The sequence below is a fragment of the Tenrec ecaudatus genome, chromosome 10 (genome assembly GCF_050624435.1).
Source record: "Tenrec ecaudatus isolate mTenEca1 chromosome 10, mTenEca1.hap1, whole genome shotgun sequence".
NCBI lineage: Eukaryota > Metazoa > Chordata > Mammalia > Afrosoricida > Tenrecidae > Tenrec > Tenrec ecaudatus.
This window is the reverse complement of record NC_134539.1, coordinates 144,021,107-144,038,783: the sequence shown is the minus strand read 5'-3', so window position 1 is coordinate 144,038,783 and position 17,677 is coordinate 144,021,107. Positions and strand designations below refer to the sequence as shown.

The 17,677-nt window shown below is 49.1% G+C and overlaps 1 protein-coding gene and 1 pseudogene across 16 annotated transcripts in view; both read left to right on the top strand.

Annotated features, from left to right (window-relative positions):
• BPTF (bromodomain PHD finger transcription factor) overlaps positions 1–17,677 on the top strand; it is a 121,638-nt gene that overhangs the window by 87,238 nt on the left and 16,723 nt on the right. For 10 of the 16 annotated variants that reach the window (XM_075562095.1, XM_075562099.1, XM_075562090.1 and 7 more), the window contains 11 exons: positions 36–164; positions 2,771–2,921; positions 3,314–3,356; positions 5,578–5,824; positions 6,569–6,720; positions 7,797–7,905; positions 9,138–9,355; positions 11,237–11,459; positions 11,921–12,837; positions 15,451–15,533; positions 15,818–16,043. In XM_075562095.1, the coding sequence (XP_075418210.1) occupies positions 36–164; positions 2,771–2,921; positions 3,314–3,356; positions 5,578–5,824; positions 6,569–6,720; positions 7,797–7,905; positions 9,138–9,355; positions 11,237–11,459; positions 11,921–12,837; positions 15,451–15,533; positions 15,818–16,043 (2,498 nt within the window). Of the gene's footprint in view, positions 1–35; positions 165–2,770; positions 2,922–3,313; positions 3,357–5,577; positions 5,825–6,187; positions 6,350–6,568; positions 6,721–7,796; positions 7,906–9,137; positions 9,356–11,236; positions 11,460–11,920; positions 12,838–15,450; positions 15,534–15,817; positions 16,044–17,677 lie in introns of all 16 variants that reach the window. The other 6 variants (XM_075562100.1, XM_075562106.1, XM_075562101.1 and 3 more) reach the window with 2 other exon arrangements.
• On the top strand, positions 1,063–1,479 carry LOC142458390 (large ribosomal subunit protein eL32-like; annotated as a pseudogene).

Below are 17,677 nucleotides of genomic sequence, written 5' to 3'. Positions count from 1 at the left end.
GGGTTGTTATTAACATGTGAATTAACTCACCACAGAAACATGCGAAACGGAAATCACAACAACAGAAATAATTAAGAGACGAGATGTTGGCCCTTATGGCATTCGATCTGAATACTGTATCAGGAAGATCATCTGTCCCATTGGCGTTCCAGAAGCACCCAAAGGTAAGGGATCGAGCGGATTCTAGTACTTTGCTACTGACCCGATCACCCCAGCTGTTATGAATGGAAATTTTATTCCTTTAACCCTATTTCCATTTCTGAAGAAGATGCTTTTGATTATAAACTACCATCAAATAAAAATTACCTTCAAATAAAAATAAGGCAAGACTCACTGCCATTGATTGAGTCCATTACAACTCCCAGCAGGCTCCTAGGACAGAGTAGAACTGCCCCTTTGGGTTCCCAAGCCTGTAGATCTTTAAAGGGACAGAAAGCCACCTCTTGCTCCTGCTGAGGGTCTGGTGGTTTCAAACTGCTGACCTTGCTGTTAACAGCCTAACATGTAACCCACTATGTCACCAGGCTCCTTTGAAGACTTCATAGGCATTTATGTATGATGCCTTTGGGTGTTGTACCAACTACAGGTTGGGCACAAAGAGCTATAATAATGCATTTATCTTTGGTAATTTATCTGGCTCGGTCATCGAAGGAGACCATCGGCTCCTAAGAGCAGTCACCATGTCTGTGGTTCCTTTTATGTGGCTGAGAGGGACACAGAAGCGTTCAGCGAGGACGTGATGACTCGCTGGCAAATCAGTAGTGTAGCTCCTCAGAACTCGGGGGGGAAGTCACCTCAGAGACCGACAGGCTCGCAGACAACACCTCGGTCAGAGGCTCCGAGGGGCAGGTATCAGAAGACGGTCCATCTTGAGTCTTTAAGGAAGTAAAGACCCCCCCCCTCGGGGGGGTGCAGAAGATGGTAAGGCTGATGAGTCAGTGCTAAGTACTGGCAAGGGAGCAAGGGTAAAACTATTTTGCGCCCATCATTCCTTGCGCTTCCGCTCTCCCTTCTCTTCTTCGGCGCTGCCTACGGAGGAGGCAGCCATCTACCACCGGCATCATGGCTGCCGTCAGACCCTTGGTGAAGCCTAAAATTGTAAAAAAGAGGACCAAGAAGTTCATCCGGCACCAGTCCGACCGCTATGTCAAGATTAAGCGCAACTGGCGCAAGCCCAGAGGCATTGACAACAGGGTTCGGAGAAGATTCAAGGGCCAGATCTTGATGCCCAACCTTGGTTATGGAGCAACAAGAAAACCAAGCACATGCTGCCCAGTGGCTTCCGCAAGTTCCTGGTCCACAACGTCAAGGAGCTGGAAGTGCTGCTGATGTGCAACAAGTCGTATTGTGCAGAGATTGCTCACAACGCTTCCTCCAAGAATCGCAAAGCCATTGTAGAAAGAGCAGCCCAGCTGGCCATCAGAGTCACCGATCCCAGCGCCAGGCTGCGCAGCGAAGAAAATGAGTAGATGGCCCATTTTCGAGTTTTATTTGTGCTAAATAAAACCATAAATGAAAAAAAAACTATTTTGCAAATAATTATGAGTTTCTAGGAAATTTTTTAAAATCAGAACTGTTTATACTAGAAAGAGATCAGTAAGGTATGCAGATTCAAGATACATTATTATAGAAGTCGGTCGTTGTGCTTTGAGCAATTTTTAACTTTAGCTCCCCACAAAGGATGAAGAAATGCCCTAAGAAAATGATAGTCTTAGAAACCTACTGCGTTTTTTCCCTACTGCTTTAAAGAAGTTAATTCACCCCAAAGCTAATCAGTTTCTTTTTTTAATCAAGTTAGCTTGAAAATTCATTTCGAAGAATAAATAAGTAGATAGCCTCTTTGGAAAGAATTCCGCCAGTGGGTACTTGCCCAATAGATGATGTCATTCAGGCGAGCCGCAGTAGGGGCCTGGCACAGTTGCTAGGCCAAGCCCCAGTTGTGAGAAGGACTTCTGAGCACACAGCCTTCATGGCAAATGACTGCAGGCTCTTTGAATTCCTTTTCTTAGGCCTCTGTCACTGTCCACCCGGGTCCCCGAGCCGCTGCTGCTTCTCCAGGCCCTGCACAGAGAGGAATGTTGCGCGCTTTAACTTCCTGACGAGATTTTATCTAGTCTTACCTGCCTCTGGTCTCACTCACGGACAAAGTCAATTCCCTTCTGATCCCCCTCACATGCCGAGGACTCGGATCGCCTTCGCCATGTGGGGCAGGGAAGCACACGCCAGTGCTGTGTTCATTTTTGGCCAGGCATCATGAAGGAGCTGTTTCTCAGCTGTCTCTGAAGGATGGATAGGCGTGAATTGATCGGGATGGAGGCAAGGGAGCTTAGGAAGAGTGTTCCAGCCAGAGAAACAGGCTCAGAAGCTCTTTCTGTCTGGGTTGGTAGAGCATGGTGCCCTTGATCGGAATGCAGGGCAGAGTTGGATCATCACAACAAAGATATCCTAACCCACAACTTCTAAAACATGGGACCCTACAAGAAGGAGCCTGGTGGCACAGTGGTTAAGCACTTGACTTTTAACTGGAGGAAAGCGTCCCAGCCATCCTGAGGGAGAAGAGTGTGGCAGAGTGCTTCTGCCAAGATGGACAGCCTGGGAAACTCGTGGGTGCAGCGCTACTCTGTCCTATGGCATCATTATGTTGACTCAATGGCCGTGGCCTGGGTTTAGTTTGGGTCCTTGAAGAAAATTTGCCAGCCCCTGGTATGAGTAGTCCTGACACGGGAAACACTCTCCGTCTTAGAAGCTGTGCATGGTTTCTATTCCACAGAAACACCGACACCTCAGAGGAAAGGCCTGCGATCAAGTGCACTGCGACCAAAGAGACCAGAAACGCCCAAGCAGACCGGCCCTGTTATCACCGAAACGTGGGTAGCAGAAGAGGAGCTGGAATTATGGGAGATCAGGGCATTTGCTGAGAGGTAAGGAAGGTGATTACCACATGCTCTGAGTTTGGGGGGCGTTTCATCCCTTCAGAATCAGAGAGTTACCACTCTGATAACACGATTGAATCAGTGTGTGCTAGTTGCACATCCATAAGAGTATAAATGAATTTACTATGTCCTCCTTTATTTTACTTTACCTTTTGATTTTAAGTGCTTGATATGTATATGTATGTGTGTATCTAGATAGAGATACATAATTTATTAAGATCCATGTTCTAATTTGTGATGTGTTGCTATTTGTCCATACCTAATGATCTTATTGAAGCAAAATAACTGGCTACCTGTGTTTGCTGTGACCACTGCCAGCCAGGTTTCATTTCCGTCCATCTGAAGCCCTGTCTGATCTGTTTCTCCTTTGTGCCCTGCAGAGTGGAGAAAGAAAAGGCCCAGGCAGTTGAGCAACAGGCTAAGGTTAGTGAACAGAAGAAAGCAGAGGACTCCCAGGCCCCAATGGAGGTGCAGCTTAAACAGCAGCTAGTGGCTGCCCAGCAGGTGGGGGATTTGGTACGAGTCCCACCTGGCAACAAACTTACATTGTTGGCCAAATTCATGCACACCAAAGCATGTGAATTGTGTGTGTATGTGCATGCCTGTCTGTGTATTTGTGTGTGTGGTAAGTATCGCAGTACGCCGTCATTTGCCACGTGTCCAGTTAGTGATGTGGGTCACCACCATCCTGTTGTTCGCCCATCCACATGGCTCCATCTCATTGAAAATAGCTCTCTGGATACACAAAGCAGAGGCTTTGCAGAAAGTGTACAGTTTTGGAAAGCCTGGTTTGAAAAAGATTCCTCTTACTCTCTTCCTAATTCACAGGCTAGTTCCTGAAAATACGTTTCCCTGCCAAATTTCCAACTAGAAAAACTACAATCTGTAAATTGAACATAAGATGCGATGAGAGTTTATTGTCATTGATCATAAAGCTACTGATGATTTCTTACCTTGTCCAAATTCCCGTACTAGACGAGACCACGATCAGTCAGGCACAATGAGATGGCATTTCCAGCCGAAAGTTGGTGTCCTGAGCGCCTCTCATATTTCATAATTCAGATATCGAACTTTCTTTTGGCGGCTTTTTATTGTATTGTCTTGCTTTTGCATACTTACCATCTCCTTAAAACTGTTCCTAATGTAAATAATATATATGCTTCGATAGCAGGGCCCAACTCACAGGTGCTCAGGCCTTTTGTCATTGGGATAGCAGGTGCTGCGGGAGTTTCTAATCAACTTGGCTATGTGAGCTCTGGAGCACAGATGAAAGTAGATAGATAAGGGCTTCCGATGTTGTTGGCGTAGATGCACATAACACTTAAACATCCCAAAAGAATGGCAGTACGTTTCAATCTACTTTTTCTGCACGTTTCTAGAACACTAGTTTCCCTCCCAGTGCTTACCGCTCTCTGACTCAGTGTCAAGGTTATTGCCTTCACTTACTTCAAAGGTGTTTGAGGAAACGGCACTTTGCGATGCTAAGAATGGGCTGCTTTGGAAATTTATCCCAAAGCACAAGTATCGATCGATCAGGCATCAGTTATCTATTTGTTTTGTTTTTCATCTTATGAGGGTAATTTTCTTCCCTACAATGTACCCAAATAATCTGTTGCTTTTTAAAATTTTTTGGAAAGGCTTATTTCTAAAGATATCCCGCTACTAAATGCGGTTCACTTGCCTCCTTTTTCTCCGGACTCAGTCAGATGACATGTCTAAATATCCGAAAGAAACTCCCTCTCTTCTCAGGCATCGTTAGTGAAATGCCTCATTGGGCTCGGCATCTTTCCTGGTCCGTTTCTTTCTCTCCTCTCAAGTTTTATTATCCTGGTCCATTTTCAGTGACAGGAGACAACTGAGCACTGGCATCTGATCCTGCCAGCACGTTCTAACGAGCTCTGGGCCCTGGGGCAAATGAAAGCTCTCTCCGCCGGTTTCCGGATTTTAAAGTGGCACTAAAGTGCCAGCCACCTCATTGGGTTGGTGTGAGCATTAAATAAGGGAGGCAGGTACAACATCTGTCCCACATCTGCAGTAAATTCCACCTCTTGCTTTCATCAGAACCATCATTGAGAAGGTGTCAGAAAACCCCAACTATCCATAAGAAAAAGACATGCAGATGATCTTGAATAAGCACGCAGTTGGAAAGGTGTTGGAACTAAGCTGCCTAACAGGCCCAGAAGCGCTGTGCGAGCTGCCCAGCTGACTGCCTCTCAGGTCCGCTGCCCTGACTGGCGATCCTCACTGCTGGCTCGCTCTTCATGGCTGCCAACATCATTTGCCGTCTGCTATGAACCCGCCCCACCCTGCTAAGCAGCAAGCCATGCGATCCAGTAGGATTGCCCATACCTCTTTTTCAGGCTGAAAGCCTGGGTGTTTGCACCGGACGGGAAAACAGGTCAGGTCACTCTGGCTGTTTCTCACAACTCCGGACCTTAATTAAAATAGACATGGGTGTGAAGCCATAATACTTAGCTTTCATCAAGATATTACACCCCAATGGTCAGCTTCAGGGGTATTTTAGAAATTTAGTGTAAGCAGCTTCTTTGCGCAAAAGATACCATGACTGGCCTTCTTGTTGGAACTGTGGGAGCCTTATTGAGAACTGCTTTGGGTCACGGCTTCTCCTCCCTGACTTTTCTAGAGACGCCTGGAGCAGCAGAAACCTACGGTCATTGTCACTTCCACCACTGCCCCGTCTAGCAGTACCACCAGCACCATCTCGCCAGCCCCGAAGGTCATGGTGGCCCCCCTAAGTGGCGCCGTGACCCCTGGAGCTAAAATGGTTCTAACGACTAAAGTCGGCTCTCCCGCGACCGTAACATTCCAGCAAAACAAGAACTTCCACCAGACCTTTGCTACGTGGGTTAAGCAAGGCCAGTCAAATTCAGGTACACAACGGTGGTGTGTAACACGGTTGCTTTTCATCCAGGAAAAGAGACCGTTCGATCCTTTGCCGCCTGAAACAAGAACCATGTCTTTAGAATGTTGTGTTTCCTCCGCAGCGGCCTGGGCAGACAAGCCGTAGCAGCTGGTTTGTGCTCAGTGGTATTCATGATAGCCCATCTGCGAACCTCCCCTTCACGTCATTTCACTTACAACATTCACATCGGTCCCGGGGCTTGAGTGGAAGGGGGGTTTGTCTTGCAAGTGCAAAGATGAGCCACATTTCATGCATTGGTGCCCTCCTGGAAGCCACGACGTTGCTGGTCCCTTTAAATCTAAAGCTTGTTACATGTCTTATACCCCGTTAGCCACCGGCACAGCTGCCACGTCTGCTGCAACCATTGCCAGCACAGGTCAGACGTTCCAAATTGCAGGCAACCCAGTCACTATGGCAGGAAAAGTAGTTACCAAACTGCCACTTCCCGCTGACAGCAAGATTGTCGCTGTAAATGTGCCAGCAACGCAAGGAGGTAAGGGAACGGGAGGAGGTGTGATTCACACGTGCCAGCTCGTACTGTTGCCATTGCTGTTCATTGCCTTTCCACCGATGTCAGTCCGTAGACGCCTCTCACCTCCTCTGTAGTCCACTCCGAACCCTGCCACACGTAGTCTCACCTCCCGAACCAAGCCACACGGGATGCTCTCGATTGAGGGGCGGGTTAGTAACCAGCCCTTCTGCTTTGTTCAAGGTGTCGTTCAAGTCCAGCAGAAAGTCCTGGGGATCATTCCATCCAGTACAGGTACAAACCAGCAGACCTTTACTTCATTCCAACCCAGAGCAGCCACCGTCACCATTCGGCCCAACACCTCGGCCTCCGGGGGAACCACCAGCACGTCCCAAGTAAGGACTCTACCTTGGTTGCCTTTCGAGCTCTTGAGCCCGTGGATCCCAGCCACGCGCTAAATGTTCCTCACTGTTTATATAATCCGTGACTAAGTGCTGATTTGAAAACCATCTTCGTTGTAATACTTCTGATGAGTAAAAATGACATGTGACCTTTCTGTCACTGACTTTTGGCCAGTAGCAGTTTAGTATGATTAACGAATAGTAAGAACTGCTAACAGAGTGTTTAGAAAAGCTACTATATTTCAGTGCCACAGCGGATGGCGCTGACACACCCCCCCCCCCGAAGGAGACAGAATGGCTACTGCCACCCGTGTGTCCCACCAGCGTATCAACCAGTGTATTAGCTAGCTGGTCTGTGCGTGTTAGACCAGTGGTTCTCAACCTTCCTAATGTCACCACCTTTTCATACAGGTCCTCGTGGTGGTGACCCCCGCAACCATAAAATTATTGTCATTGCTACTTCATCACTGTAATGTTGCTACTGTTAGGAATTGGGCGACCCCTCTGAAAGGGTCATTTGACACCCCCCCCTCCCCCGGGGGTCGCGACCCACAGGTTGAGAACCACTGTGTTAGATCCATCATCTGGCTCTGGTCTTAAGGGAACGGTCTAATGTGCTGACTTGCAAATTGTTTGAACCTAAACATACAACGGAAAGCAATGTGCTCTGCATTCTCCCTTTTAAAGCTGAAAAGGCTCCTTTGGTCTCTGATCTCCCTCCTCTCTCCTCTGGGCAAGAGCGCAGGCATGGAGCTACAAGCAAACAAGACTCGGTGACCGTCTGCGACAGTGATGGTGGTTTCAGGCAGGCCCTCGCCGAGTTTTCCTCTTTTCCTTTGGGGTGAAGGCTGTTTTTGGTATCAGGAGTAAATAGCTGTATGGGATCCCATCTAAATTACATATTCGCCTCCCAAACTCCTCTTTTATTCTGATGCTTAATAGAATCTAAAGTGCAGTGGCCAAGAGGATTTGTCCTGTCTGTATTTGTTCTGATCGTCTTATATTTGAAGTCATCCTGAGTTAGTCTTTTAAAAATATTTTAACTCACTGTCCTTTGTATTGATTTCTAGGTCATCACAGGGCCCCAGATCCGCCCTGGCATGACGGTGATTAGAACCCCACTCCAACAGTCACCCCTGGGAAAGGCGATTCTTCGGACGCCTGTGATGGTGCAGCCAGGTATTGTCAGCTTCCATCGACAGCACCCATTCAGGACACCTCTCAGACTGAAAAATGCTACTCTGAACTCATACTTCAGAGCACACGGAAGTTTCTAATGCATTGGCGGGATGCATATAGACATAAGCATGTGTACGTATTGGGCAACATCCAAATGACCATCGGTGAAAACCATTGTCTTTGATTCACAGCGGCCCTGTGTGTGTCAGAGTAGACCTGTGTCCGACAGGATTTCCAGCGGCAGGTTTTCTGGAGTGGGGTGTCCCTGGGTGAACTCGAACCTCTGCTTTTTGTTGGCACCTTCTAGCCATCTCTTGTTTATGGTGGATCTTATGATGGCATTGTGTAACATAAAAGCCCCACGGCGGGACAGTGGTGACGCACTCCATGACCGGCCGCTCCAGGAGCAGGCTGTGGCAGTTGACTTCCGTAGGACATGCCGCCTTGGGAAGCCTGGGAGAAGCTTGTGCCCTGCAGTGGAATTCACAGTGACCACTGGATACTGACTAATAAGGGGGAGGTAATCTGAATGGCAGGTACAAATATTTCCCTTAGAAAAGAAAAGGAAGGAAATTCTCATCTTACTAATAATAATGTGAATATTAGTAATTTTAACAGGAAATTATAAATGTATGATAGTTCCAAGCTATCAAATATTTATTTTCCATCCTTCTGCCACCAGTGTATTCTCGAAGCCCCAGTGGATTAAAGAAGAACCTCAGGTTTTTAGAAGAGAGCGGTGCCGGTCCAGTTCAACTTCACTCTGTAGACACTTTCCGGGCAACTGCTTTTCCATATTCTTTGCCCTTAATTTTAAAGATATAGTGGTTCTTGCCCTTAAAATTCACCTAAGCGTTTTGTCACCGTAGCTTTAAGAGAAACTCATTTGGCCTAGGATAGTCTCAAATTACATTCCTCAGGAAAAGCAGCCTTAGCAATGGCATATTTTACCTATTGTCATTTTAGGCTTTAGACTCAAGGAGAAGGTTATTTTGATTTACTTAATTTTTTGGTGACTCTACTTCAGAGAAAGGGAACTGAGCCATGGTTGGCAGTGAGTTGAAGGCAGCAAACACATTGGCAATGTGGTGGTCCCTTGGGTGGGGCTGTATGTCTACGTGCATATGCGGACCCTCAGCGCCCTGTCCGTCTACTGGAAAGAGTCTGTTTCCCCAGCGGGAAGCCCCTGCAGCCACTGCAGTGCTCCACACACCGGCCTTCTCTTCGCACAGGCGCTCCGCAGCAAGTGGTGACTCAGATTGTCAGAGGGCAGCCCGTGTCTACCGCCGTCTCCTCCCAGAATGCTGTTCCCACAACCCCTGGGCAGAAAGGATTAACTCCTGGCACACCCACTGCACACCTGCCGCCCCCCGCCACACAGCCCCCTCGCCCCCAGCAAGGACAGGTGAAGCTCACCATGGCTCAGCTCACTCAGTTGACACAGGGCCACGTAAGTACTGGTGACCCCCCCTCCCCAACACCCCATCCCCATTTTAGAAGCGCCTGTGTATTCTTGCTGTGAGTGTGAAGAACATACTTCCTTTGCCGGACTGAAAGGTGTTCTTGTTTTACGAAGCGGTGGCTTTATGGAGTCCCCACAGGGAGGACACGACAAACCTGTTGTCAAGTATCCTTTAGGCAACGTACAGCCAGGGAGATGCAAAATCCTTTCGCTACGAAAGTGTCCTAGTGTTCCACGAGAAAAAGGAAATTGGAATATATTAAGCCATTCCCTTGCAAGACTCAGTATTATAAAATTCTCCCATTATCGATCAATGGGTGCAGTTCCAATAGAGATAAAATCAGTGAAAAGTGTTAGTGTGTGTGTAACCTGACAAACTTATTAACAGTGAGGTGGAAGGGTGGAGAGGCGTGTTGAAACTGTCTCCCTAAGAGATTGGGACAAACTAAAGCTGGTTAGACACGAGTTCACAAGGGCATGGAGCAGAATGCACTCACCCACTCTGGGGGTAGGGTCAGACCAGGGGGAGTCAGAAAGCATTGCCATGGACATTCTAGTTCATACACGCATGGATGCTTTCCCCACAAAGTGAGTCTCTGCCAGCAGGGGCTGGCTGCAGACAAGCCCTCTCATTAATTCTCTTGTCTTCGTCTCAGTAGTGTGACCCTTCTGACACACACACACGTGCCCGCGCGCCATCCCACCACCCCTAAAGACAAAACGCTCCAGTCAAAACAGGCTTCCAAGGGGTCGGCAGAGAGGTCAGTTGCAAACAGCACAGGTGGGAAAACGGCCAGGAAAGTTGGGCCCTGGCCTCTTTCCCGATCACTGCAGTGCACTTGCTGCTGCTTCAGAGCAACAAGGGCCTGTCCTGTGAGGATTGTGTTGGAAAACCTCAGCCCACCCGCCCAGCAGCCTTAATCTTGCCCTTGAAAACGGCTTTTTTGTTCCCCAAATTCATAGAACATTTCAAAGGCACAGTATCGCAGGGGCCCCAGTGGCGCAGCAGCTATGAGTTGGGCTGCTAAGCACAGGGTCAGCAGTTTGAAACCAGCAGCCGCTCCTCAGGAGGGTCACCGCCCGAGTCCTTCGAGGGAAGGCCAGCTGCTGTGTGATGTGGTGTGGACTGAAGCGGCAGAGTTCTTGCGGCGGGTTAGCAAGCCAGAAACACTGGCTGCTTCACATTTTCTCATGTTTTGATTCATATGGTTTTGGTGCAGCCGCTTTGGCAAACGCCTGGTCCTTCCTGAGGAAAGCTGAAGGTGTGTGTAGCTGGGGCCTGAGGGGTCCTCGCTCAAGAGCTGTCCCTCTAGAACGTGGAGTTCACATGGGCAGCAGAGTACGAAGGGGCTCCACGGAGTTTGTGAGAAAATGGAGCTAAAAGATCATGGAGATTTTTTCCACGAATGTTCCGAAGCCCCCTCCACGGGTACATGAGTGTTTGTAGCAACATTGTGCACAAGAGCCCCTGACTGGGAGCAACTGAGACCACTCTCAATTAGGTAAACAAAGGGTTAGATTCCCGTAGTAACGAAAACAGGGACCAGTGCTACCCGAACTGCATAGATGGACCTCACAGTGGGATGTCGAGTGAAGACTGACGGTGCCGCTGAGGTCGGGCGGTGCAGTGCTTGTGCACGAGCTGGGCTGTGAAAAGCGCGCTTTAAGCCCACGCGAGACAGGAGGCTTTCCAGTCCCGGAAACTCGCAGGGGCAGCGGCGACTCGGTAGCAGGGAGCTTTGAGTTTGATGTTGCCATAGACTCTTCGTGCATATTTGTATTATATCAAAGGATCGTTGCACTGTAAGCAGTGTTTAATCTGGTTGATGTCTCGAGCACTTTTTCCTTGGTGGTGTGTTTTTCCCACAGGGTGGCAATCAAGGCTTGACAGTAGTCATTCAAGGGCAAGGGCAGACCACTGGTCAGTTGCAGCTGATCCCTTCTGGGGTGGCAGTGCTTCCAGGCCCAGGCCAGCAGCTCATGCAGGCCGCGATGCCAAATGGTACTGTCCAGCGGTTCCTCTTCACCCCTTTGACCACCGCAGCGGCCACCGCCAGCACCACAACCACCACTGTCTCCACTGCCACGGCAGGTAGGACTCGGGGTCTGTCGGCCTCGCAGGGTGGCGGTCTCTTCACTGTTGCACTAACTGGAGACGGGGGGGGGCAAGGGCTTCTCTTTGGGAGCCTCAGAAGAGCTCAAGTGGTCTGGTGGCTCCTCCTTAAGAGAACCTCCATCTCTACCATCATGGAGGCAGGAAGGGGGCAGGTCATGGGCATCCTTGGCACCACCCCCCTGGTACTCCATGCCAAAACGGGGTGCCACTGATCAAGAGGGTCATGCCCGCTCACAACCTGGGATTGAGAGCTACCAAGCCAGAACCTCTGGGTTCACCTCCTAACGCACACGGCTGTGCACTGCCCACCATCGCCAAACCTGAGGAAGAAGGTGAGGGTCGCCGTTAGCCGGGGCCGGACAGACGGCTCCTCCGGGTCTTTGACCGTGGTCTCACGTGGTCGAGTAACGGGAATATTTGGTCTTTCCTCCTCACAGGCACGAGCGAACAGAGACAGAGTAAAGTATCACCCCAGACACAGGTCCCACCGGCTAAAGCCTTACCGCCTGCTCAGCCCTCCAGTGGGAGTCCTCCGGAGGCCCTGCCACAGGCTGCGCAAGCTTCAACTCAGCCCCTGCCCCCAGCCCAGCCCTTGTCCCCAGCTCAGCCTGAAGTTCAGACTCAGCCTGAAGTTCAGGCCCAAGCGACGGTTGCGTCCCACGTTCCTTCGGAAGTACAACCCATCCAGACACAGTCGTCCAAACCCCAAGTGGCAGTACAGTGTCAGCCTCAGAGTCACGTCCAGGGGCAGTCTCCTATTGGCGTCCAAAGTCCACCACAGACTCGAGTACGTCCGTCAACTCCATCCCAAGTGTCTCCAGGACCGCAATCCCAGGCTCAGACGGCCGCGTCACAGTCGATTCCACCTCACCCACACCTTTCTCTTCAGCCACCTTCCCAAGGCCCACCCCAGGCTCAGCCCCAGGTACAGTCTCCAACTCAAACTCTTTCATCAGGACCCACGTTCACTCAAGTTACCGTTCCGTCCCCGTCCCGTCCACAGCTTCCGCTCCAGCAGCCACCGCCCCAAGTCATTGCTGTGCCTCCGCTCCAGCAACAAGTCCCGGTCCTCTCCCAGATCCCGCCCCAGGCGGTGGCTCAGATACAGGCCCAGCAAGGTGGTGTGCCCCAGCAGATCAGACTCCAGTTACCTGTCCAGATTCCGCAAAGCAGGCCTGTGCAGACTCACCCGATTGAGAGTGTGGTTACAGTGCAGGCAGCCAGTGTGCAAGAGCAGTTGCAGAGGGTGCAACAACTCAGGGAGCAACAGCGGCAGAGGAAGCAGCAGCAGATAGAGATTAAGCGGGAACACACCCTCCACGCTGCTAATCAAAGGGAAATCATTCAGAAACAGGTAACGTGATTGCGTAACAGCAGCATGTTCAGTAGCTTGAATTCTTGTGCTGTGCCTTAGATGTAGCGTTGGGTTTGTGTGAGGTTTCTAAATGAGACAAAATGCACTAACGCTTACACCGCAGGACAAGCACCAGCGTGGCCAAGACAGTATGGAATGCCGCCCGTGGTTTGGAACTCTGCTAGTTATGTGCCATCCTTGCTTCTTAAAAATAACCGTAGTTTTGGAAGAACCGAGACGGGAAGAATGAAGTCGAAGGATCATTCATTCATATGAAACTTGAAGGGTTAACTGTGTGTTCAAGCCACTTCAGACATGACTGCAGTTTCTTTGACGCGATTTGAGTGTTCATTCCTTAGTTTGCATGGGGCTAGAGTGAATTACAGACAGGCTAGAGTCCTTTGTGTGTTTCCAGCCATGCCTTTGGAAACAAATTTTGAATACTCTCGCACCCACTGCTCGCTTACCGGCTTGGTTAGCATCCACAAACCGGGTTGTTAAATGAATATGGATAGTCACCACATGAGATGATGACACAGACGATGACCATTATCTTTACATGACTGCCAGAGCCCCGGGAGCCACGGTCCCGCCCAGCTGACACATTGCTGTGACCCTCGCCCTCGGCATTGGTTAGTGCGCAGAGTAGTCCAGTAGCAATGTTTTATAATGAGCTAGTTGATAAATGTATTCCATAACGTAGATAAAATGCTGCATCTTGCAGTGGCCCCTCGGTGTGAAGGACGGCAACGTACATGAGTTTAAAACATTCATCTAAAACCACCTGCCTTACTGGAGAAGGCATTCTTGGCGTCCACAATTTGCACCACCCACGACTAGTTCCGAGTGGGATTGTGGACCTCATCGCTCAGGGAGAAAGTAGTAGTTTGTCAGAGGAGTGGAGAAATTTTCTGTGAGAGCAGAAATGGGTTCAACTTAGAACCAAAACGTGGGGGAAAGAAGGTAGGAGTATTATGTAATCTTTAATGCTGATGGGATGAAAGCCAAGGATTTCTTGTTGGGTCCGATTGACTTGCCGTCAGTGTTTTGGTTGCTTGGATCTTCCTACACTTAGAGCCAGGAACTAAAGAGCTATCAGATACTGCTGGGTTTGCACCTTAAGATCCAGTGGCCACTTAGCACATGAGACTATGTGGATTGAAATTAATGAGAATGCAAGGAAGTGTTGCATGTCCCTCTGCCATCTGACTAGCCACGTTCCATGTGGCTTGCAGCCACTGCATTGAGTATCCACGACATCACAGACGCTCCAGAATTATTGTCTAAAGCATTTCCCCATAAAGATCCAAAGTAAGAGATGGTTCTCTCACGTTCAAGAGGTATTGCTCCTATGTGTGCCTGGGGCCAGCTAGCGGCAGCTAACAGTACCAACGATGTGTCTCAATTCAAACTGCATTTCTTCTTGTCTGTATGTTGGGTCCTGGTAGCCTGTCTTCTCTGCCTTCTTCCTGTACTGTACCTGCCTCTCCTGCCCTTTGCATTCAGGTTGGCATTTCCCATTGCCTGCGCTTTGTGAGTTCTGTATGTCAGTGGGATTTCTCTCTAGTGAATAGCCCACTGGAGGCTTGCTGGAATAAGAATAGGAGGTTTTGCAGAATAAAGGCTTACAAACACCAACAGACAAACAAGGCCTTGAAGAGCTACTTAGCCCTAAGGAGTGGGGACATGGCTGCCGGCACAGTACATTTGAAATATTCCTATTGTAATGGTTTTAATGACAAGAATTCCCAGCTGCCTCTTGAATCGTGACTGGAAATGCATGTCTTAAAAGACAGTACCAGTGTCACCAAGCCCTTCCCAGTCCTGTGAACGAAGTTCCTCTCTGACCCAGGATTACTGCGATGGTTAAGGAAGGTCGTACATGTAGCCCAAATCCCAGTCTTGAGTCAGCTCCAGTGCAGGCCGCCCTGTAAACCAGAGTGGGGCTGCTCTGTAGAGCAGAGTAGCTGGTGGGCTCAAACCGCCAACCTAGCCGTTAACAGCCCAAGAGGTAACCGTGCGTGCAGAGGCCCTTTGTAAATAGGCAAAGGAATCCCAAAGTTGTAGTAAGTAGTCTTATACAATGGAAGTTCTAGAACGTCTAAGCGCCTTGTCAGCCCTCAGGACTGGAGACTCCAGCGTTATGTTTGAAACGTGGCTCAGGTCCAAGTGGAGCCTGTCTGCAGTTGCCATCTGAACCTCACTGATCCTTATCTAAACGTGGTGGCGGGCCAGACAGAGACATGACACAGAGGGAAAACCAGCACCACGTTAAAAACATGGCCTTTGGGAGGTCGATAGAGCAGATTCAAAGCTCAGCTGTCTTGCTTGCTATTTAATCGAGTCACGTGTTTCTTTTTGCGTCAGTGTCTCATAAAAGCGTCCCCTCCTTGCAGCATTGTTATGTGGACTAGGTGAGGGAATGGCAGGTGCTTTGCCCGACACTCGGGTCCCAGGCCGCGTGGGGGCTGTTCGTCTTTCATGGATTGCGATCACGAGATTCTTAGCCGTGTCTGTGGGCAACGCCGCAGTAGGTGGTGAGACTTCTACTGTCTGTACCCCAGTTTGTACTCACATAAAATGTGCACTGTCGGGTTCTGTTCTGTCCTGAAGGTGGTGATGAAACATAATGCTGTGATAGAACATTTAAAACAGAAAAAGACCATGACTCCGGCGGAGCGGGAAGAGAATCAAAGGTAGGGAGAGACGCTCACGGCCGGGAACCCCGTCGCCCTGTCGCCCCGGCCGCTTCGCCACCGCGCGCACCCAGCAGTCCCGACTAGGCATTTGTAACGTGGCAGAGGTTCCCCATCAGTGGGCACCCGCAGGGGCTCCGTCATGGGTGCACCTAACAGGTTTCACTTGCTCTCCGAAGCTCTCATCGGCGAGAGCTCATACCGGCTGTAGAGACAGAAAAATCAGTCGTAAGGCTTCCGGAATGAACGGCCCGGCGTTACATGAATTGTGTGTTTTTCTCTAGAATGATTGTGTGTAACCAGGTGATGAAGTATATTTTGGATAAGATAGATAAAGAAGAAAAGCAGGCGGCCAAAAAACGGAAGCGGGAAGAGAGCGTGGAGCAGAAACGGAGCAAGCAGAATGCTACCAAGCTCTCGGCTCTGCTCTTCAAACACAAAGAGCAGCTCAAAGCGGAGATTCTGAAAAAGAGGGCGCTCCTGGACAAAGACCTCCAAATCGAAGTGCAGGTGAGAGAGAAGCCCTCCCCTCGCCTGGGGCGCGGCGAGATGTTACGGGTCTCTGTGTCCCCTGCAGCGTGCCCTCTCTTTCCTTGACCTTCTCTGTCCAGCACGCCCTGTATTTCCTCAGGACGGGACTCCAGTCAGTGAGACTGGACGTCGAGTCAGTACACAGTGTAACAGCCGTGGGGCTGAATGGAAACACGGAGAGGTTTTCTGGTCTTACTGTCTGGTCTTCTCCAAACTAGCCACTGGGAGAGAGCGAGTCGGTGGATTCCGACGGGTCTGAAACTTTTAGGGACACACTACATTGCCTTCAGCACACTCCCAGCTGAGAACCACTGGGTCAGCTCCGTTCTGGCGTGACTGCAGAACCAACCACCATTTTAACAGAACCATGAGTATGAGGTGGAAGTTTGTTTTAAATTTTTGAGGAAAATTCTCAGTGCTAAATTACTGAATGAAAAATTCCGATTCTAGGACCGTATAGACAGTACAGTACAAATTCAGTGCATTCAACAGATGGAGGGCCCCTTGAGTCGCCTTTGACTCATGGCGACCCCATGTGATGACAGAGTCAGACTGCAGCGTCTCCGGCTTCTGGGAGCTGGCTGACCGTCGGCTCTCCCTCCTCCTGACTATGTGTGGGGTGAGTTCAGACGGCACTTCATCTGGGCCACCAGACTGCTTTTCAACTGGTTAAAGCTGTGCCCAACGCCATTCCCACTTCATATTCCGTCCAGTACAGGGGACATACTTACGTATGGCGGAAAGATTAATATTGAATATACATTTAAATGCTGTCCTTCTCAGAAATTATCTTGGTAAAAACAAGATGTCTGAAATTTCACATACGACAGGTAATCATTCTGAAATATTTTATAATGTATCCTTTACACATTATCTTTAACGTAAGTATTCAAATATATGTAAAACCCACTACGAGCATATCATGAACATTCTTCCAAGCTGACCGTAGTACACAGCCGGCTGTCTACTTACTGTGCAATATTCCATTGCACAGGCCTTTGTTGTTGTTGTTGACTGTGCTGCTTTTAAAAGGGAATGCCCAGCATTACAGGCAGTTTCCAACTTACCAATTATATTAAAAGTTGGAGGTGCATACTTTGGTTCCTACTAGCAGATAGGCCACACACATCAAGGTATTCTTAGTGTTAGAGATGGTTCATTGCATCTGGAGGAATGTCTTGAACGTTGTTATGCCTATAAAGGTGCACTATACAAGAAGACAGCACTTGACAGTGGCATTCAAAACAAACCCCCCCCACACACACAGAAAAACCCTAACCATGCCTAACTGTTCCTGCTTAGGTACAAATTCAACTTAAAAACAGATGCAGGAACTTGTTCATAACCTGGGACTGCGCGTATTTTAACTGGCAGAATTCATACTTCGCTGCCAATGCAGCCTGCTATGCTATCAAGGACAGGGTTCAATTGTGCTATTTACTAGCATATTTGTGTATTTTTTAATTCATAATAATTTCATCACTTATTTTTAAGGTAGATGGCTGGGCCTGTTCTTATAACATTTCTGTCTTTTAGATTAAAAACAGTACCCTAGTCCCTTTTTAAAATCTAATTGATGCCTACATTTAGCTCTTTGAGTACCTCAACCCATC